The sequence below is a fragment of the Harpegnathos saltator genome, unplaced genomic scaffold, assembly GCF_003227715.2.
Source record: "Harpegnathos saltator strain DR-91 unplaced genomic scaffold, Hsal_v8.6 scaffold161, whole genome shotgun sequence".
Classification (NCBI taxonomy): domain Eukaryota; kingdom Metazoa; phylum Arthropoda; class Insecta; order Hymenoptera; family Formicidae; genus Harpegnathos; species Harpegnathos saltator.
Genome location: NW_020229941.1, coordinates 227425 through 249856, shown reverse-complemented (window position 1 = coordinate 249856; position 22432 = coordinate 227425). Strand labels below are relative to the sequence as shown.

Genomic DNA, 22432 nt, shown 5'->3' with positions numbered 1-22432 from the left:
ATCTTATCGCTAAGCGAACATCTCTCCGCTTTTCTTTCATCTTTCACGCTCCAGAGACATCAAAAGACGCGGTAGCGTCTCGTGTTAAGGGAACGTGCGAAGCGAGGAATTATTTTTCACGCACGCGAGGTAGCACATGGGAGACTAGACGAGCGTCGACATATTATCCTGTTTCTTTCCCGCTCGTCTAGCTCACTGCGTGAGCCGCGAGATTTTTCTCGCTACTCCTATACCTCGCTCTTTCTCTCTCTCGCTCGTTCTTTCTCTCTCTCGCGCACTTGCTCGCTCTTCCTCTCTTCTCGTGTTCTTACGGCTTGATTAAATATATTAATTACATGACAATATATATATAAATAAATAACACATATATAGTGTATATGTATATAAAGAATATTTAGTATTAATGCACAAATAAAGAAGAGAGAATTATAATGAGAGACGAAAAGTTAATAGAAATCCACTCTTAGCCAATATATACATTTTTTTAAAATGATTTGTTATTAAAGTATATGACAGAATAATTTATTTATGCTAATAAATTTAAATTAAAAATTAAATGAAATGTTATTTGTTTTGTAAAAGATATTCCACTGCTACATTTTTCTTTTCGTAGCAAAAATAAATTTAGTCTAGTAAAAAAAGAAATTAGTTTTATTATCATATTTCAATTACGACTTTATTATTTATTTTTACGAATAGATAACGTACATATTGTTGCTCAACGGAAACCGCGAGAAAATGGTGATCTCCGTCAAAAAATAAATGCAAACTTTTTAATAATATAATAATTTTTTTACGTAAGTATTTATTTTTATAGTATAACCTGTTGAATTTTATTAATTATTAATTCAGCATGTTATAGTATAAAAAATATACTTTAGTATAAAAATTAATGTAATATTAATGGTTTGCATTTGCAAGAAATATGGATAGAACAGTATAGGTTGCAATGATACATAGGAAGAAAAAAGATAGATGGATAAATAGATAGATAGATAGATAGATATAGATGGATAAATAGATAGACAGATAGATAGATAAATAAATAGATAGATGGATAGATAGATATAGAGAAATAGATAGTTAGATAGTATAGAAAAAAGATAAATAGAAATATAATTATCATTATTATTATTATTAATGTTTTCAGTAAAGAGAACATTCGCTTAAACGTAAGTCTTACTTAGGTCCAGTTTCACGACTTATATTATATTAACCGGAATATATTATACGACTTATATTATGTTAACCGGAATATATTATACGATTTATATTATTTTAACCGGAATATAATTCGTTAATATTAAAAGTACCGAGCGGTTATTTCTGATCGTTTCTATTTTTTAGATTAATATCCTGTTTCTTTAAGATTATAGGATTTTTGTTTTGAGTGTTTGTTTAATGTGATGTTTGTAAAGAATGTATATAAATTTCTACATATAAGATTAAAAATATGAAAAATATTGCAGTGAATGCAAGGAGGTTCCATGGTGCGCACGATATCTCAATAACTATTTGACCAATCGACTTGCAACTTGGCAGCATTATAAAATAGGCTTCTCTTTACCGTTTTAATTATAATTAACCAAATTCATTAATAATTAATATTTTTTATTAAACTTTACCGAGAGGCCAGAAATAGACGATTTTTATTCTAAATGCTACCATTTTATTATTTGTGTTCCGATTGTAGTTCAGACGATAGCTATACTTATAGAAAATAAAAAGCTACTTTAAATAATTGTGTAAAATTAAATCACACACATTAAAAATTCCTTGGAATCGTCTATTTGCAACCTCTTTGCTTTTACTGCAATATTTTATATATTTTTAACCTTACATACTTGTAGAAAAATGTATATATATTCTTCAAACATCATTAAGCAAACTCTCAAAACCCGTAATCTTTTAATCATGTGATCTTTTTCGCTTCCGCAAAAAAGATTAACGAAATATACGTATTTTTTGTCGGGTTGAATAAGACAACTCTTTAAAAGCCTATCTAAACAAAATTACATAATCACATCATTGATATGCACAAGGAAATCAACCAATCATAATCCGTACAAGCGTGCCCTTTATATTAGACATATTTTACATTTAATTAATCTGTTTCCTTCTCTAGACAAATAATCATCAAAGGTCAAGATAACGTCAAAATTATTTTGACTTAATTTTGACATCATCTTCACTTTTATATAATTATTTGTTCTACTTCAGTTATGCATATGAACAATACGACTATGCAAGTTTGTCTCAATAAGTCTTAAACTTCGGTTAAAATAAATTATGAAACTAAATCTTAGCATTTTTCAATCATCGGCATCTTTCACGATGTTACGATTATAAATATTATCTATATAACCAATTGTAACCTACACAATGGAACGCTCTTCGATTGAACCGATTGAAATTGCTTATATCAATTATCAATGATATATGGCCTTTCATTACATTCTCTAAGTTTCAATTGTTAATTGAACAATTCCTTTCACAAGTCAAAGATTAACATGCTGATTTGAAACATAATGCAAAAAGCTCGAAAATAAATGCGAAGCAGAGAAGAGATTAACAATGAATGATTATTATTTAATATGCAACTTACATTAACATGGAATGTCTAATTGACTTAATGTCTCGAAGCTACTGAATATGAATTTCTGCTCAAATCTCTTCCTTTCTGTAGGAGGTTTTTGGCTGTTTCGGTTACTTTCCTCTACATTTATATTGATGAGTTGAAGCACTTGTTTCTACGAGATGTTTAAAATTCGGCTGACTTTACGAGTGTTAACACTCGTAGCTGGACCTAAGTAAGACTTACGTTTAAGCGAATGTTCTCTTGAAATTGAAAACATTAATAATAATAATAATGATAATTATATTTCTATTTATCTTTTTTTCTATACTATCTAACTATCTATCTATCTATTTCTCTATATCTATCTATCCATCTATCTACTTATCTATCTATCTATCTATCTGTCTATCTATTTATCCATCTATATCTATCTCTATATCTATCTATCTATCTATTTATCCATCTATCTTTTTTCTTCCTATGTATCATTGCAATCTATCCTGTACTATCCATATTTCTTGCAAATGCAAACAATTAATATTACATTAATTTTTATATTAAAATATATTTTTTATACTATAACATGCTGAATTAATAATTAATAAAATTCAACAGGTTATATTATAAAAACGAACACTTACGTAAAAAACTTATTATATTATTAAAAAGTTTGCATTTATTTTTTGACGGAGATCACCATTTTCTCGCGGTTTCCGTTGAGCAACAATATGCACGTTATCTATTCGTAAAATTAAATAATAAAGTAATTGAAATATGATAATAAAACTAATTTCTTTTTTTATTAGACTAAATTTATTTTTGCTGCGAAAAGAAAAATGTAACAATGGAATATTTTTTACAAAACAAATAACATTTCATTTAATTTTTAATTTTAATTTACTAGCATAAATAAATTATTCTGTCATATACTTTAATAACAAATCATTTTTAAAAGATGTATATATTGGCTAAGAGCGGATTTCTATTAACTTTTCGTCTCTCATTATAATTCTCTCTTCTTTATTTGTGCATTAATACTAAATATTCTTTATATACATATACACTATATATGTGTCATTTATTTATATATATATTGTCATGTAATTAATATATTTAATCAAGCCGTAAGAACACGAGAAGAGAGGAAGAGCGAGCAAGTGCGCGAGAGAGAGAAAGAACGAGCGAGAGAGAGAAAGAGCGAGGTATAGGAGTAGCGAGAAAAATCTCGCGGCTCACGCAGTGAGCTAGACGAGCGGGAAAGAAACAGGATAATATGTCGACGCTCGTCTAGTCTCCCATGTGCTACCTCGCGTGCGTGAAAAATAATTCCTCACTTCGCACGTTCCCTTGACACGAGACGCTACCGCGTCTTTTGATGTCTCTGAAGCGTGAAAGATGAAAGAAAAGCGGAGAGATGTTCGCTTAGCGATAAGATCGCCGCTACCTCGCCTCGTGTTTACTGCCGCGCGCCGCTCAGTAGTGAGACAAAGACGGAACGATTGTCTGTCGTCTGTCTTTTTCTAATCTACTATCCATTGCATGGAAGTAGTACGGACACGAATCTAGGCGCATTTTACTTTTATCACCGCGAAAGTGCGCCTAGCGGGCGTAGTTTAGGCATATTTTGGTCAGATGTCGTATCTAAAATGCGCCTAGCCGTATCCCCCGAAATACGGCCGGTGGCCGCTCTCATTCTTCTCTCTGTCTCGACCGTGCGTCTAAGAATTTCCAGCATTACTTGTGCCTGTGTCGCGTGTCTGCTCACTAGTGGTGAGACAAAGTCAAAGCGATTCAATTGTTATCCTTCTCTTACTCATATATATATATATCATTTTCACTATAGTCTGTTTTAGTAGCTCGGACATTAACCAGACTCAAATCATAGACATAAACCTCGCATCGTTACCGACATATCGAGTTAGTTGACGTCTATTTTCTCAGGGGGCCTATCAGGACAGACATATGCTTTCGCCCGGTAGCCGCTCTTAGGTTTCTCTCTGATAGAAGTCTGTGATGGCAGCCATGTGGTCTGTTCTTTTTAGCTGCACTACTGAACTGGTGCAATAAGTTAAAGTGAGAAAAAATATAGTTGTCTCATTCTAACTTATTGCACTAGTTCCGCAGTGCAGCTAAAAAGAACAGACCAATGATTTTCGGTCACGGAATGTTTTGAATGTTGATTGGATGTGTTAATTAGATCTTGATTGGACGCTGCTGGCTCTATGAGAAAAACCCGTTAAATCAGGTAATCTTCTCGTCGACAATTCTATGGATTTTATTCGTGTCTGACGTGTAAGTAAATTATATTATATGTTAGGTTAGGTTGGAACACGTCGTGTGTTGTGTATATCCGGAGGCGTATATCTTCTCTCGTCGGGTTGCCTCGCGAAATCATGCTCGATCTCTTCACGATATTCAGCAAGGGCGGTATAGTGCTCTGGTGTTTTCAGAGCACGTCTCAGATCTTCGCGCCCAGTGTCAATGCACTGATAAGAAGTGTCATATTGCAAGTAAGTATTGAAATCAATCTTTGCTATTGTCACGATGTATTGTTCCCGACCTTTGATCCAAAAATTATTTAATGATTAATTTTTCCTGTTACTTTTTCAAACTGTCGCATTTTAATTATTCAATCGACCATTTGAATATACCATGTTACTTATATTTTGAATGTCATAGCTTCATATGACATTGCTTCGTATGTTTTTAATGACAAATTTTATGCTTTATAAATATTAATTTTTTTGCTTATAAATAAATTTTCGTACACAGCACAGAATAGAAAACTCTATACTTAATTAAAATCATAAAATGTATATATATATTTATTTGAATTCAACCTGATTAAATGTAAATACAAAGAAAAAGAGAACAGGGTTTAAATACACCATATGGTTAGAGTTGTCAATCTAGATGCCTTGAAGCTCTTTATTTCTCCTTATAAAAAGATACAACGAATTGAAAAGATATAACGAATTAAAGTGTAAAACTAAAGAAGATAATAGTGATTTAAAATAAATTTCTTTAACTTTGTTAGGTCTGTTTTCAAGATAAATTTATTTTTTGAAATACATTTTTTTTTATTGGCAGTGTTATTACATTAAAAATTAGGACATTCTGGGACACATAATATTTTTTGTTTCCAAAAATATAAAAAATTAAGAAAAATGATAATGTATGATTTGTAATGTGATATGTAACAGATTCCTTTAATTTCTTTTTTTTTAATTTAATTTGTAAAATAAAGAAGTTCACTTTGTGAAATCAATTTTCCTAATATTGACAGTGTTGATATTATATTAGAAGCTTTAGAGAATCATGTGGCATATGAGAAAAAGATGCTTCTTTTTCCATAAATATATAAATATATGAAAACCTCTTACAGGAACGTACAGGTAACCACAGTTTCGAGCATGACTCCCTGCGTCTGCAATATAAACTTGACAATGAGTTTGAGCTGGTGTTTGTGGTAGCATATCAGAAAATACTACAGCTGTCATATGTAGACAAGTTTCTGAATGATGTTCATCTGGAGTTCCGTGATCGTTTCAAAAACGAGCTAGAGAATGCGAGTTGGTTCTCTAATTTTGAGTTTGAACATGCTTACCGACTGGTGCTCGAGCGGGCCGAGCAGTGGTCCCGCACGCAGGCCAAGTTACCTAAGCAAATGCGCACTTTTGATGAGAGTCAGAAATCTAAGAAGACGGTCGCTAGCATGATTGAGAGGAAGGACGACAAAGACGAGAAGAAAGCTGGTATATATCACAATATAGCTGCTGTCCATAATATAACAAACTTGAAAGTTATATACGCGAGAGACTCGCGTTAATACATTGCCTGGCTTAGCTGAAATGCTTCCAAACAGTTTCTTATCTTCATTTCTTCAATCTTTGAATCTTGAATTTTTAGTATTGTTTTAATATAAGGATATCCTACAGGTATAAATAATATTTTACAAGATTGATTTAGAAAGTATTTTCAACAAAAAGAGTTTTTAAAAAATGTTATTGAAAGTTAAAAAACTAATGAGAAAATGAAAAATATTTTCAAGCTTAATGAATTCTCAGTAAATAGTTTCAACAAAAACTTTATTAAACACAATCAAAATATTTTTATTTTACTATATTTTTATATTTATACCATATCTTTAGAAATATACTTTAGAAATATTAAAAAGATTAAAGAAAAGAATTTGACGCACAGGATTTGGAAGTGAATTCATAATTTATTCTTAGAATATTTAATTTATTCTTAGAATTGGGTTTGACAATTCAAAATTCTATCTCTTTTACTTTCTAAATGTATGTTTTTTAAAAAATGTCACACTATGAAGTTATGAGAAGCTCACAAGTACAACTTCTGTTTTTAAAATGTAATCTAGAATTACGAGTTACTTTTATTTAGGTAATAATCTCTCCTTTTCACTCACTGGCTAACAATAACGAAAAATGGGGATTTTCTTCTTCGTTTCTAGGTAAAAAGAAGAAGGGGATTAATTATAACGAGAATAATCATGGTACGCAATGCTTGAACTTTTTCTAGCTGATCTTTTTTAGTTATCGACTTTGCTTTTACCTTCTAATATTAACTTTGCTGTTTTCTTCTTCTTTGATACTAAAATATAAAGATATGCTGCATGAGAGACTAAACATATTTAAAATCAGCTGAGACTTTTGCTAAATTTTTTTTATCTGATGCATATGATCTGATATTGATTTCATATGCATCTGATCTTATATTAAGGATTAAATGTAATTAATATTTCCTAACTTTTATGAAATTAATAGCAAAAATTCAAGAAAATTCAAAGCAAGAACCTATGAAACAACAAGCGGTTCACAATGGGGAACTTGACGAAGAAACATTGATCGCTAATCGCATGAAACTTGTTCAGAAGATGACAGGGCAAAAGAAAAAAGCTGACAAGCAGTAAGTTCTTCGTGAATTAATCCACAATATAATAACTTATTATTTTATTTATTATATTTACCTAACATCGAACAATACTAGGAAGAGTCCGAAACCTGAGAAAGCTGGTAAGAAACCACGTATTTGGGAACTCGGCGGGACTGTCAAAGATCTTGCAGCCTTGGAGCGAACCAAAGACAAGCCTGAAGAAAGCGGCGATTACGTACCGGCCGATACAACTGTAATATTTTCTCTGTTCCTTTTAAAGCAGTTTGTTTAAAGCAGGGTTGGAAGATTTAGTTTTGAAGAGAAACTTATTATCTCGTTAACTCGTTATTCATTTTGAAAAATATCTCGTTATCATTATTATTATGCTCAAGAAATAATGTGTCGTTACGATTTCTGTTTTTTTCAAATTAAAAAATTTTCTTTCCGATTACTTTATCGCTTATTTCATGTAAATATATTCTAAATATATATAAGGTAACGATTATATTCATTGTTGTTATTGTTACTCAAGAAGTAACGAGTCGTTACAATTTTCTTCACCAAATTTCGAAGTTTTCTTTATTGTTTCTTTGACTCATTATCGCTCATTCATTAATATTACATAAAAAATTAATTGCATTATCATTATCGTTTTACTGCCGTTAATTATAATTAATACTATTATCGTTATTAACGAGGAAAAATAATACTTTTATTAAGTCATCGCAAAGAAGTAGGTTGTAAAGATAACGACATAACATGTTACTACCCAATTCAGGTTTAGACAGATTTATATATATACATGTCACCGTTATCTTTTGTCTAAGTTGTTATTAATACTTACGTCAATTCCTATAGCTAGTCGGGCAGATGAAAGGCAGCATACGTGACCTTGAGGTGAACAGCGAATCCGAGGAAGACGATGACGACGATTCCGATCAGGAGACGACGGAACGTTCCAAGATGCAGCAGACGCAGAAGAAGACAACAAGCAGCAGTATGTTTTCCATGTTCAAAAGCCTAGTCGGCAGCAAGTCGTTGAAACACGACGACATGGCACCAGTGTTGGACAAATTGAAGGACCACCTGATCACCAAAAACGTCGCCGCCGATATCGCGCAGAAACTATGTGATTCCGTGGGCACGAAGCTCGAGGGCAAGGTGTTGGGCACTTTCGACAATGTGGCGAACACCGTGAAGGCTACTCTCACCGACGCCTTGGTGCAGATATTGTCTCCCAAACGGCGGATCGATATTCTGCGTGACGCGTTGGAAGCGAAGAAGACCGGCAGGCCATATGTAATGACGTTTTGCGGCGTGAACGGCGTCGGCAAATCCACGAACCTAGCTAAAATCTGCTTCTGGCTCATTGAGAACAACTTCCGCGTTCTGATCGCTGCTTGCGATACATTCCGGTAAATCGACACTTTGCTTTCCGCCTCGCGTCCCGCCCGTTCTCTGATAATGAAGGCACAGGTTTCCACTTTACGAACTAATAGTAAGATCTTGCCATTCGCAGAGCCGGTGCAGTCGAACAGCTGCGGACGCATATGCGACATTTGAACGCGCTGCACCCGCAGGAGAAGCACGGTAATGTACCAATGGTGCAACTATACGAGAAAGGCTATGGCAAGGATGCTGCTGGCATTGCCATGGAGGCGATTCGCTTCGCCAAAGACTGCTTGTTTGATATCGTGTTAGTCGACACCGCCGGCAGAATGCAGGACAATGAGCCGCTCATGCGTGCTTTAGCGAAGCTGATTAAGGTGAATGAGCCGGATCTAGTGCTGTTCGTCGGCGAAGCCTTAGTGGGCAACGAGGCTGTCGATCAGCTGGTGAAGTTCAATCAAGCACTGGCTGACTATAGCCAGTCTGTCAATCCTCATATTATCGATGGTATCGTGCTGACCAAATTTGACACAATCGATGATAAGGTAGATTGAATATTCTATTTGAGATTTTCATTATCAATTTATTATTATTTAGCTTACTATTATTATCTGTTGTTATTTTATTAAATTTTACTAGATTAGCTACTGATTTCAATGCGAATTTTAGAAGAGAAACAATATAGTGGCATTTCGTCCTAAACGAAATCGTTTAATGAAAAGCCACTGTAGCGACGTGTAGTAACTAGGAGAAAAGTAATACATGTTCTCATTTGTCTGTAATGGATACAATCGAGTAAATAAATGTATAGGCAAATAAGACCAGTGCTATGTCGTTGGAGCAAAATTTAATGTACAAAAAAGACATGTTTTTACATTTAATCCAAATGCTTTGAATATATAGATTTTCCTGAGTTAAAATTACAATAAAACAAAAAATTGTTTTAGTATTAAATTACAACAGCCAAAACGACAAAATATGTCCAAGTTGTTAGAGCATTTGAAAAATTATTAAAATGTTCGAAATGAATATAAAAGTAATTTTTTTACATATTAAGTTACGCTTGAATAACAGCATTGGTTCTTGCATTTACGTCTATTTACTTGATTGTATATCTGGAGAGCCTATTTATTTTATATAGGCTACAATGGATTATTATTTAATGTGTAGGTCGGTGCGGCAATTACGATGACTTACATCACTGGACAACCCATTGTCTTCGTCGGAACTGGCCAAACGTACACGGATTTGAAGTCACTGAACGCCAAAGCTGTGGTGCACGCTCTGATGAAATGAATGTTACACGAGATAATAAAAAAAATATCAAAAGATATCCTACTATAATGAATGTGTATTTTTTTCGAGCGTTGTCACACATATTGATATTCTTACGGAACTCCGCGGAAAATCGCACCGATATTACAAAATCAGACAGAATAATGGGAAAAGAAGAAAAATGAGCGAGATTTTGTCTTTCTTTTTTTTCCTCCCCTCTCTCTCCCAAGTGCGGTTTTTTAATGGAATGTTCTGTCTTCTCTTGTTCGTCTTAAATTAGCTACATAGCATCTAGCGCTTTTTTGAGATTTTGTTTGGGCAATAAAAAGGAACGGGATAAAGAAAGGTAATTATAACAAGAGATGTAAATGAAAAAGATGCAACAATCAGTGTTAACACCAGCACCAATTAGCATTTAATAACGATAAGTCTGTAAAGTAGATATAAATATCTAAACAATAATTACAATAAAACGATTTCATTTTCTAAGTGAAGTCTTGATCGAAAAATCGATAATATCGGACTGCGTATAAATATTATAAGCAGCTCATTATCAGTGCCACAATTAATGTTGGAGGACTAATAATTATTCGTTGATGCGTAATACAAATTTCTTACGAAATTGAATGTTACATCGTATTTTGGACATATATATATATATATATACATGTATATTGTATACGCGCGATGAATATTGATATGTAGCAATACGCGTAAAAAATTCAAGCATCTATTACACAATAAGATATTCTCATTAAGGATTTTTCGTCATCATTCGCAATTTTTCCCAAAATTTTGTTTCCTAATATCTCATTTTCCAATACCGCAATATAACAAATTATCCATATAATCTCTTCTTACTTTTGTTAATCTATCTCTTAATCTAATCTAAAACAAATGTTTACCAAATCGATATGTAATATTAATATAATCAATGTAAAAGAAACAGAATCATAAGATCCAAAATAGCTCGATTTTCTTGCGTAATAAAAAAAACTCACTGAACAATCACGTAGTCAAGAACATGCGTTATAGTTTAATAAGTGCTCTCTATTATTAATTTCACATAATAACAATCGCTGCTTTGCGTCTTACAATTCACTTTCTCGAAATTAATTTAATTTACAAATATCGCAAAAGAATCAATCGAAAAATGTATTATAAGAAACTCGTACGATTTGCAATTTATTATTCGAGTAATCCAGAAATGTCAAATAAATTCTCGTAGCGTACCGTAAACAATATTATCGCGCGTAAATAACACAATCGTGTGATGTGGATTATAAAAACACGAAAGATACTAATTCGTACCACGCAATTTTATCGCTAAAACCGCGCGAGTTAGTAGAGAAGGTACGATTGTTTTTATACGAGTCTCTTGTGTCCACTCGTATTTCGCAGAGGATCTTTTTATAACATATTAAACTGTACATATACACCTTCTGTAATTAATAACTCTGTAATATTAATCAATGATGACGATTCTCCTCTCTACGCGTTGAATTGACTAAAATCTTTCTTTCCCTATCGTTCCCCCCTCTCTCTCTCTTTCTCTCTCTCTCTCTCTCTCTCTCTCTCTCTCTCTCTCTCTCAGAGTTGGGAAGTAACGCGTTACTTGTAACGCCGTTACTGATATCGTTACTTTTTTGAGTAACGATTAGGTAACGCCGTTATTTTTTGGTGTCAGTAATGAAAAAGTAACGGCGATACATTTTTTTTGTAACGAGTAATAAAACGTCCGTTACTTTAATCGTTACTTTTTAATTTTTATAAAATTAAACTTAATTGTATTTAATTTCTATGCATTTTTTGTTTTATGCTGAATTTAATGAGAACCAATAAAGATGGACTCACATATTGTCATCCATTGGCCGTAGCTATACAGAAAGGTTTAAAAGAAAGGTAAGTTGGTGTAATTTGGTTAATACATATGTTCATCAAACAACATTCATCTAATCAAAAAGAAAAATCAATATGTTCATATTTAATTTTATTGATTTAACTTTAGGTTTTGTACTACACTCGAAAAAGAAGAATTGATAATTGTCAGCTATTTGCATCCCAAATTGAGTTGGTTAGCTGAAGATAAATGAAAACTTGCGCAAACGTATTTAGAAGATTTATAAGGAATTCCTTCAATTAAAAATTTTTTGTTGTCTGATAAGCACAATAATAACGATGACTTTTTAAATTTTAAATAGCAAACATCAAATGAGAAATCTGCCTATGATGAATGGCAAAGATTTTTAAAGTCAACAGGCACTAATGTCCAAATATTAAATTCATATCCACTAATTAAGAAACTTTTCATTAAGTACAATACTTAATAACATAAAATAATAAAAATATTTAAATATATATATATATATATTTCTAATCGTCTTATGTCCGATTTATATCTTGTCTTAGCACCTTTCTTATAATCTTGGATTTATAACAAAAAAAAGTAACGGAAAGTAACGAAATAAAATATCGTTACTTTCAAGTAACGGTAACGCGTTATTTTTTAAGATCAGTAACGAGTAACGGTAACGAGTTACTTTTTACCGAAAGTAATGGTAACGGTAACGAGTTATTTTTAAAAAGTAACTTTCCCAACCCTGCTCTCTCTTCACATTTGTACAATATATCATTCGCATTTGAAAAATATATTCCTGCATATATATGTTGAACGCGCCTTTCATAAAATGCTGAAATAATGGAAAGTGTAAAGGACAATACTGTGCATTGGCCTCTACGTAATTCAGTCTCTGTTACACATTTCGCGTGAAGGCTCTCTTCGGACTTTACGATCTCTCTCTCTCTCTCTCTCTCTCTCTCTCTCTCTCTCTCTCTCTCTCTCTCTCTCTCTCTCCCTCTCCCTCTCCCTCTCCCTCTCTCTTTCTCTCTCTTCTTTCTCTTTCTTTCTTTAAGCCAACTTTACATAGCAAAACACAATTCGGTAACGCTATTCAACTTGTTGTTTTTTCCTCCTTGCAATAACAAAATGGTTTTTATTATAATCAATTACTTCTGCAATTGATTCAGACTCATCCGATCTCGTACTATTAACATTAATTCATTTAATTTCATACAGAGACAAATAATAATGATTTCCTACACATATGAATAATAATAAAAATAATTCTTTTTACAATATATGTTCATATATATTTAATTTCACTGCTAAACTTGGAACGATTTTTAGTATCTGCGTTAAATTTCTCGTGTAACTTCCCGTTCGCGTATTGCTGTTAAAAAGCGACAAGATAAATATATCTTTTTCACTTTTCTCTTTTTTCAATATACCTATATGTACATATAAATAATTATTGGTAATATGAATTTCATCGTATATATAATGAGAAAACCATTATTATTATTATTAATATTTTTATGATAAGTAACTTTCAAAATTTTTCAATATCATATTCGTATAAGCAAAAATAAACTAAATTATGAAAAGTAACAATTTATCTCTTTCTTTCATTCTCTTTGATGTAATGTGCATAAACATAATTATATCTCTAACGTATTAATATTTCGTACTAATTATCGTTTATAATTAATTATAACCCGACAATAATTCTGTAATATTTTATGTTGAAGGATATGCATCGTGTGTATATGTATGTATGTGTGTATATTTTATTGTTAGTAAAATATAATCGAATGCTAATGATCTCTCTCGCTTTCTCTTTCTTTTTTCTGTCTTTCCTTTTGGTTAATTGTAAAGTATCGCATAAAGATTAATTTTCCTTATTTAATCTACGTGTAATTCGTGTGTAATCTTAATTATACAATCAACAGCGAAACGATGTACGATTTACAAGTGATGTTCGACCAAGTAGGAGAGTCCGCTTATCACGCCGATTCCATGCATAATAGATACATACACACGATTGTACGATGAAATAAATGCTAAAAATACCTATCTACATCCCTTTCTACTAAAGTCTCAATAATATATCAATAATAATACAATATAATGATAATAATTCATAATCATAATAACAATATAATAATACTAATAATTGTAATAATAATAGTAGTCGTTCTTTTCCTGCTATAGTAATTATAAGAGGGAAGCACTTATTTATAATATCCACTGACAATTCATTGTTCTCTTTAACTCCTCACCCCCCTCTATTTCTCATTATTTCTCTCGTATAACTTTTATGCTCCATTCCTGCTATTGTTTCGTCATTGCAACATATTACCGCATCTTTTAAGACTACCGCAATTATATTGTCTGTAGTCCATGTAGATTTTATTATAAAAGCAACTTTCCGCAACCGTCTATCCATGTATACAGGCAAAATGTACACGCGCAATAAGAGTATGTGAATTCCTTCTCGATGCGGTCAATTAGATTACACTCTACAAAGTCCCCGTCTCTCTCTCTCTCTCTCTCTCTCTCTCTCTCTCTCTCCCCCCCTTCCCTCCCTCCCTCCCCCTCTCCCTCCCCCCTCTCTTTCATAGTTTATATATATACTTTTATGATACATTGTCGCTATTAATAAGGCATAATCTTGATTCCTAATTCAAGGACTCTAATGTACATCATATATAAAATACACACAGCGATAATTCCTGCCAAATTTGCTCCCGCAAATAACTCGCACAGGTAATGTGCGGCTCTACCGCGTAAGAATCACGCGTTGTTCGCATATGCGAAACAACAATTACTATTACATGCGAACGATGGCCTCATGCATGACAAATCGTGACATGACACGTATTACTGACATCATATGTTTACACAAGAAATGCCATACGCTGCTAATCTTCCATGTCGTCGCCTTTGCTGCCCCAATGTCTTAATAATCGTTATATCAGATTACTATGAAGCTGCCTCTAAGTCAGAAAAATGATTAATTTCTATATGTACGTTCTATATGTACGTTTATATACACTAATGTCGGAAAATTTCGGAACGCGGCTTAAACGGCTTTGCGCAACTTACTAGTATCAAATTGGTAATGTTAAAGTTGTTTAATTATTCAAATTTATTAATATACTTTTTATACATGAAAGTCACGGCGCATTCTGCGATTTGGTAAAAACTAGCTGCTGCTAGCTGATGGCAGCTAGTCACCAAAGATGGATGCAAAACATTCAACAATAGAATATTAGGTAACTTATTTGCAAATGTAAATTCAAAATTTTCTCTTAGAATCTTTGGTTTCCTTTTGGTTCTTAAAAATTATCCGACCATAGTGTATGTTGTTTGTCATTATTGTATATTATTTGTATTTGTCACGTTTCTCTTTTTCAATCCATATACATATATCATTTTTATCTCTAAATTTTTAACTCTTTGAACATCGAATGACCAAATATGAATCCTGTTTTCTATGGGAAAAATATAATTGAGATGAATGTTTTATCTTTTACCACCTTAATAAATACACTAAAGCTAGCTTCGTCTAACTCGCTTTCACGCTTCGAGTAGTAACGCTTAAATGCAACGTCTGCCATTTACTCGAGAAATTAACTATAAGACAAACGGTAATGTATAATGACAAAAATATCTTTAATAAAGTTAAAAAGGCCCTCAAAATATACAAAATTAATAAAGTAAAATCAGAAGAAAATCAGATAAGAGCTAATATTAATTTTATAGCAAAATATCAGATTCAATTTAATATTATATAATGAACACGATAAATTTGTCTTAGTATATTGCGACGTTTCATTTTCCGACTATTTCTAATAAAATATTTTTAATGTTTTTTTTATAAAATATTTTTAAGAATAGCCATATTTTTTATGTCAATAATATATATACATATATAGATAATACTTTACACCTTAATTTAATTAACTGTGAAACAAATGAATTTAGATCAGTTATTATAAATATATTCGTGATGTTATATTTTCATTTATTTTGTATTTACTTATATTCTCTCGCACGATTCAACTGGTAGCTCCATTTTTAACTAATAATATCACGTTCGCCTTAAATAAAAGTACTCTCGTTGTTCTATCTCTTTTGTAAAAGTAACTTCATAATAATGAATAAAGAGAAAAACTTCATAATAAATAATAACTTATTCACTTTGAAATTATAACTCCATTACTTTGTGAAGACGCTTTGAATAATGCTAGCACAACCAATGACGAATTTGTGCGCTTTTAGAGGAAAAGCGAGATAGACGAAATTAACTCAAAAGATATTTTTTTAAATATCTTGACTTTTTTCCTCTCTATTCTTCACCATTCTGTTAAAAACCATATTTTCCTTAGAAATCAAGTATTCTTAGAAATGGAGGATGACTATATTTACAGAGATCATACAATATCCTGCTTCGAAAAAAGAAGAGCTGGTTCAATTCAAAGAGTTAAGAACTATCGTACCGAGTTGTTGCTTACATGTATATTGATAAGAATTACAAAACATCCGACAAATGCTCTGATCTGTCCTGCACCTCGAATTGCTCTTGAACACATGTGTTTGCGGCACAGTAAAACGTCGATCAATTAAGTGCCGATAGTAAGATTTATTAAATCAGCAAGAATAAATCTATTCCATGTAAATACGCAATCCCAAGACTGATAATAATTTTATATAAAATTATTGTAAACATGTATATATATATTTCTTTTTTTCTCAATCGATATTAAATTTAGGCCCCCGTTTCTTCGTCTCGATTTCGCAAAACTCACACATATTGGGTTATGTAAAAAGTAATTTTGAGTTCTTTGGTAAAGCGAAATAATTGTGTTTTTGGTCGTCATAATTTCACGAAACAATGTATGTACGGAAGATAGCAGAAGACTATAAATCAACACGATATAAAGACACAATATTATTTTGTTTGATAAATTCGAAATTACTCTTAATACACAATCCAATATTTTATATATTTTGAAATGCAAACACTGAGATTGTCTCTAAAAAGGAATAAACTCGTCCCGAGGGAGATTACCTTCCTCCAATCCCTCTCTTACAATCGATCGTTCTACTGCACCGTGCTTTCTAAATCACGTCAGCCTATATACCTAGGGCATATCCGCGACGGTAGAAAATATGATCTCGATAGATAGATTTAACGTTGAACCCTGTATAAATTGGAGTAAGTTAGCCCGGAGTAGCGGGAGAATATAAAAGATCCATAATTTTTCGTTAATTAATCAAAAGATAAATCGTCCTGTAAGAAACTCCGCGCGTGAAGCCTTGGATTTTGGTATGTTGTGCCACGCGTTCCACCGAGAACTTGGTCGGTCTCAGATCTGTGACTCGACTATGTGATACGATCCTTATTGGAATGCGGGAAAGAACGCCGCGTTAGGTTGTTGCTGTTGGTTTTGCGGTAAGGGCTGCACCATTGGCGACATATATCCCATCGCCGGCGCTATAAGCAATATAGTCATGAATTATGACACGCATAGACAATAATTGGTCTTCTGAAAAGTTGAAAAAAGGGCACCTATATACAATAATGTTTATTTAGTTTATTTAATTTAAAAAATAAATTTTCATCTTATCTTTTTGCACTACATTACATATAGACTTCTGTGCCTTCTAAGAAAACTAAAAAAAGATCCAGGCAAAACTAACTTCTTTAAATCTATCTATAAACAAACAATTGTTTGTTTATAATTATTTATAATAGTTTTTAAATAAACAATTGTTTGTTTAAAAAATTTAAAATTATTTCAATTTATTGTATTACATTTTATATATAGATAGTAAGTCCTCTAAAAGTTAAAAAAAGCTAAAGAAAGCTAAAGAAAACATCTGTATATAAATATATGTTTACGTAATTTAAAGGGTAAGTTTACTATCTTAATTTATTGCATTATATCACCAGTATACAAGCTCTTTGACTTTTCCTTTCTTTAGTATTTTAATCGAATATCAACAGAATTTTATTCCATATTAAAAAAGAAGTTGTTATAAAAAATCATGAATATTAACCTTCCTTCGTATAAAGATACTAATGGGAAAAAGAATGCCGAGGCATTTACTTACGCGTTATCTTCATTTGATGCTGAGGACTATTGCTAGCTAATTGGTTCATCGTCGGTGCCGGGCCAGATTGTTTCGTTTTACTACCCATTATATTGTCGAGGTCGATATTCAATCCCGAGCCAGCCCAGGTTGAGCCAACTTGCGCGGAGGACGACGTATTGCTAGTTGTTTGACTTTTCGTAGTGGTGAGTCCAGATGGAAGAATATTCGTGACGGGTGACAAACCGATCGTTTCTAAATACGACACTAAATTTTAGTTCTTGATGCGTACACATACACACATCAGCTTCCTCAATTGAATATACAGGGTGTCCCATTTAACCTGACAAATCGTAATATCTGGAAAACTACATATCGGATCAAAAAAAGTGGGTAATGAAATTTGTTCGTCTCGAAGGGGGACATCCAATGATATCTAACTCGACCTCCCACCCCACTCCCGGAGGGTGGGGTTGGGGGGTAACTTTGAAATCTTAAATTGGAACCCCCATTTTTTATTGCAGATTCGGATTCTACGCCACAAAATACGTAAGTTTCGTCCGAAACTTTTCTTTTGACTCGTGATAGATGGCGCTATAATCGCAAAAAATTAGATTTTCTGCAATTCTCCAGAAATGATCATTGGATTGAAAAATAAAAAAATATCTGTTCAATATTTTTAAAAATATTTTTAAAAAACAATAACAGTTATTCCCCCCATCCCCTCGGGGTAGGGTGGGTGCACCCCGAAGGGAACAGAAAGCTACTACGTCCTCGTCGTTGTTCCTGGGTAACGCTATAAAAAGTAGTTTCTCGGAAAAATTCAACGCTATCTATCACGAATGAAAAAAATTGTTTCTATAAAAACTTCACGTAAAATCTAATTCTGCAATGAAAAATGTGGGTTCTCATTTAAGATTTGAACGTTACCACCCACCCTACCCCGAGGGGATGGGGGAGAATAACTGTTATTGTTTTTCAAAAATATTTTTAAAAATATTGAATAGGTATTTTTTTATTTTTCAATCCAATGATCATTTCTGGAGAATTGCAGAAAATCTAATTTTTTGCGATTACAGCGCCATCTATCACGAATCAAAAGAAAAGTTTCGGACGAAACTTACGTATTTTGTGGCGTAGAATCCGAATCTGCAATAAAAAATGGGGGTTCCCACTTAAGATTTCAAAGTTGCCCCCCACCCTCACCCCCCGGGAGTGGGGTGGGAGGTCGAGTTTGATATCATTGGATGTCCCCCTTCGAGACGAACAAATTTCATCACCTACTTTTTTTTATCCGACATGTAGTTTTCCTGATATTACCATTTGTCAGGTTAAATAGGACATCCTGTATATTGAATATAAATTATGATATTCTCATATATATCTACGTATACGAGATGTTCAGCGGAATTGTTTGTACAATTTTTTAGACGCTTCCGACAGTTGGAAGAAAGTTGTAAGATAAACATTTTTCTGTCTTAAGTAAGCTACTACTGCTGAAGAAATTTTTAATGATTTTTTTATAGAAAAATTAATATCACTTTAAATTTTTTATGTGACACCATACAATTTTTTTAAACACTTTCATGACCTTGTCCTTCATATATATTATAAAAATCATCCTACTGAGTAACTAGAAGATCTTAGCCGTCGCTTATAGTTTATTAAAAAATTGTTAAAAAATTTACAAATAAACCAATGCTTTCCGATAACATATACATTTGAAAAGTAAATATATGGTACACGTTATTCAGCACACAATGAAGTTTACTATTTTGTTTTCATTTTTTTATCAAATATGTTATCGACTGATTAGTTACTATATATACTATAAAAATAGATAGTAATTAAAAATAGATAGTATAGAGTATTAATGAAAAACCGACATGTATAAAAGGCAAACAAATATACGTATACTGTTTTTATGTATTCATCGAATTTTTATAAAGAACTTTTATATAAAGTGTTAAAAAACCATTAATTTATAAAATCTTTTCCATCAACAATTTTTTAATAAATAACGAATAACGGCTGAAACTTCTTAATTGTTACTTACGAAGATATATTTTATAATATATAGGGTGGTCCATTTTAATCGATAATCGGAAATATTTCGTCAAGTAAGCCAGATCGCGAAAAATGTTTCAAACAAAAGTTGTAGGATTCAGAGGGGGACATCTGACGGTGACCTTGACTTGACCTTAGATTGTCGTTTGAAGGTCACATAAAGGTCAACTTTAAAATCCTAAATGGAACCCCCCATTTTTTATTGCATATTCTTTGTTGAGACGTTTTCAAAACATTACCTAACTCAATATAACCACTCAATAAGTTCGTAGGATGATATATAGATGGCGCTATTATTGACAAATCCATATGATTTTTAGGAAGTACTAACCTTCAAATGATACGTGTCAAAATTTCATGACAATCGAACGTTTAGTTCACAAGTTACAATGGTTTTAGTGACGCTACTGTTTTAATTTTGAAAACAATGGAAAAATCTGAATTTCGTGTGTTAATAAAGCATTGCTTTTTAATGGGAAAATATACCGTTCAAGCAAACAATGGCTTGACAAGTGTTATTCGGACTCTGCTTCATCGAGACAAATGGTAAAGAAGTGGTTTGCTGATTTTAAAGGCGGCCGTACAAATACCAATGACACTGAACGCTCTGGTCGCCCAAATTCGGCAGTTATTCCAGAAAACATTAAAAAAGTTCACAAAATAGTTTTGGCCGATCGTAAATTGAAGTTACTGATAGCTGATAGTTGAGATAGCTGACACCTTAAAGATATCAGAAGACAGTGTATTCATCATTTTGCATGAACATTTGTCCATGAGGAAGCTCTGTTCGAAGTGAATACCATGTTTGCTCACAGTCAATCAAAAACAGCAACACGTCGACGATTCAGCGGGCTGTTTGGAGCTGTTTCAGTGCAATAAAAAGGATTTTTTGATGCGGTATGTGACAATGGATGAAACATGGATCCATCACTACACTCCAGAGTCAAATCGGCAGTCAGCTGAGTGGATAGCAACCGGCGAAACCTGCCCAAAGCGATAAAAAACGCAAATGTCAGCTGGTAAGGTTTTGGCCTCCGTATTTTGGGATGCGCAAAGTATTTTATTCATTGATTACCTTGAGAAAGGAAGGACCATCAATAGCGAATATTATATAGCGTTATTGGTGCGTTTCAAGGAAGAAATTGCGAAGAAACGACCCTAAATGAAGAAGAAAAAAGTGCTCTTGCACCAGAATAATGCACCGTGTCACAAGTCGCTCGCAACAATGGCAAAATTGCACGAATTGCATTTTCAATTGCTTCCTCATCCACCGTATTCTCCGGATCTGGCTCCCAGCGACTACTACCTGTTTGCAGGCCTAAAAAGAATGCTCCAGGGAAAGAGATTTGGCTCCAATGAAGAAGTGATTGCCGAAATTGAAGTCTATTTTGAGGCCAAAGATAAATCGTTCTACAAAAAAGGCATCGAAATGTTAGAGAAGCGTTGTAATCAATGTATCACTCTTGAAGGAGACTATGTAGATGAATAAAGTCAAATTTTGTCTAAAATTTATTGTTTTATTAGTCATCCTATGAACTTATTGAGTGATGTGTTACTTTTGTCTTTTGCATAAGCCATTCCTAAGATATGAAGCTTCAAAGTTGACATACTGCCGCATTTGCATTACCCGATATACACCGCGGGGAGGTTGCTCGGTCGAATTTGTACATCATAGTGGCCCTAAAAAGGGCCGATTTTGTGTGTGAATGTGTGGGGGGGAGGGCTCATTCATCATAAATGTTCGAAAACACCGCCATCGACACAGCTCGGCACACTCAAATTCGCTTTCTGAAACTTTCGACGAGTTTCAAAAGAATGTTTGCTGGAATCACTCAGCATGCATTTTTGATGCGATCCATCATATCCTGCCGCGTCGTTGGCGGTTGATGAAACACTGCGTCTTTCAAAAATCCCCACAGATAAAAATCCGGGTGAAGTGTTACAAGTCCATAATTTTAAAAATATTTATCAAATCAAAAAATTGTTCATAAGGAAGTTTCATGTATTCAAGAGGCCTCTCTAACTACATAAACGTAAAGTCAACCCCACTACCCCTTTACAGAGGGGACAGGGGTCCCGGCTGCACGTCATCTGTTATGTAGATGACACTTTAGTTAGAGTGGTGGCTAAGGGGGAGGACTGGGGGGATGCCCGCCTCTGAGCGGAGGCGGCGCTGGCATCGGTGGTGAGCTCCAACCGGAGCCTGGGATTGAAGGTGGCGCTCATAGACATAATATATAGACCGCGCATTCGCAACGTTTCCTTTTTCTGCACATGTTCAATATTAG

At 33.1% G+C, this 22432-nt stretch overlaps 1 protein-coding gene across 3 annotated transcripts; it reads left to right on the top strand.

Annotated features, from left to right (window-relative positions):
- Positions 1–4678: 4678 nt before the first annotated feature.
- Positions 4679–10324, top strand: SrpRalpha (signal recognition particle receptor alpha). 3 transcript variants are annotated; one of them, XM_025296932.1, is made up of 9 exons: positions 4679–4823; positions 4896–5088; positions 5964–6333; positions 7053–7094; positions 7366–7507; positions 7589–7727; positions 8333–8889; positions 8994–9408; positions 10034–10324. In XM_025296932.1, the coding sequence occupies exons 2-9, from the start codon at positions 4972–4974 to the stop codon at positions 10157–10159; spliced, it is 1908 nt and encodes a 635-aa protein (XP_025152717.1). In that variant the 5' UTR covers positions 4679–4823; positions 4896–4971; the 3' UTR covers positions 10160–10324. The 3 variants fall into 3 exon arrangements, with proteins under 3 accessions (XP_025152717.1, XP_025152718.1, XP_011139947.1); XM_025296933.1 differs by lacking the exon at positions 7053–7094; XM_011141645.3 differs by lacking the exon at positions 4679–4823 and having other exon boundaries at positions 4874–5088.
- The last annotated feature ends 12108 nt before the right edge of the window (positions 10325–22432 follow it).

Coding starts and splice junctions, on each gene's coding strand:
- SrpRalpha (XM_025296932.1), top strand. CDS start 4,972: ATGCTCGATCTCTTCACGATATTCAGCAAGGGCGGTATAGTGCTCTGG. Junction 5,089..5,963: donor TAAGAAGTGTCATATTGCAA/GTAAGTATTGAA, acceptor AACCTCTTACAG/GAACGTACAGGTAACCACAG. Junction 7,508..7,588: donor AAGAAAAAAGCTGACAAGCA/GTAAGTTCTTCG, acceptor GAACAATACTAG/GAAGAGTCCGAAACCTGAGA.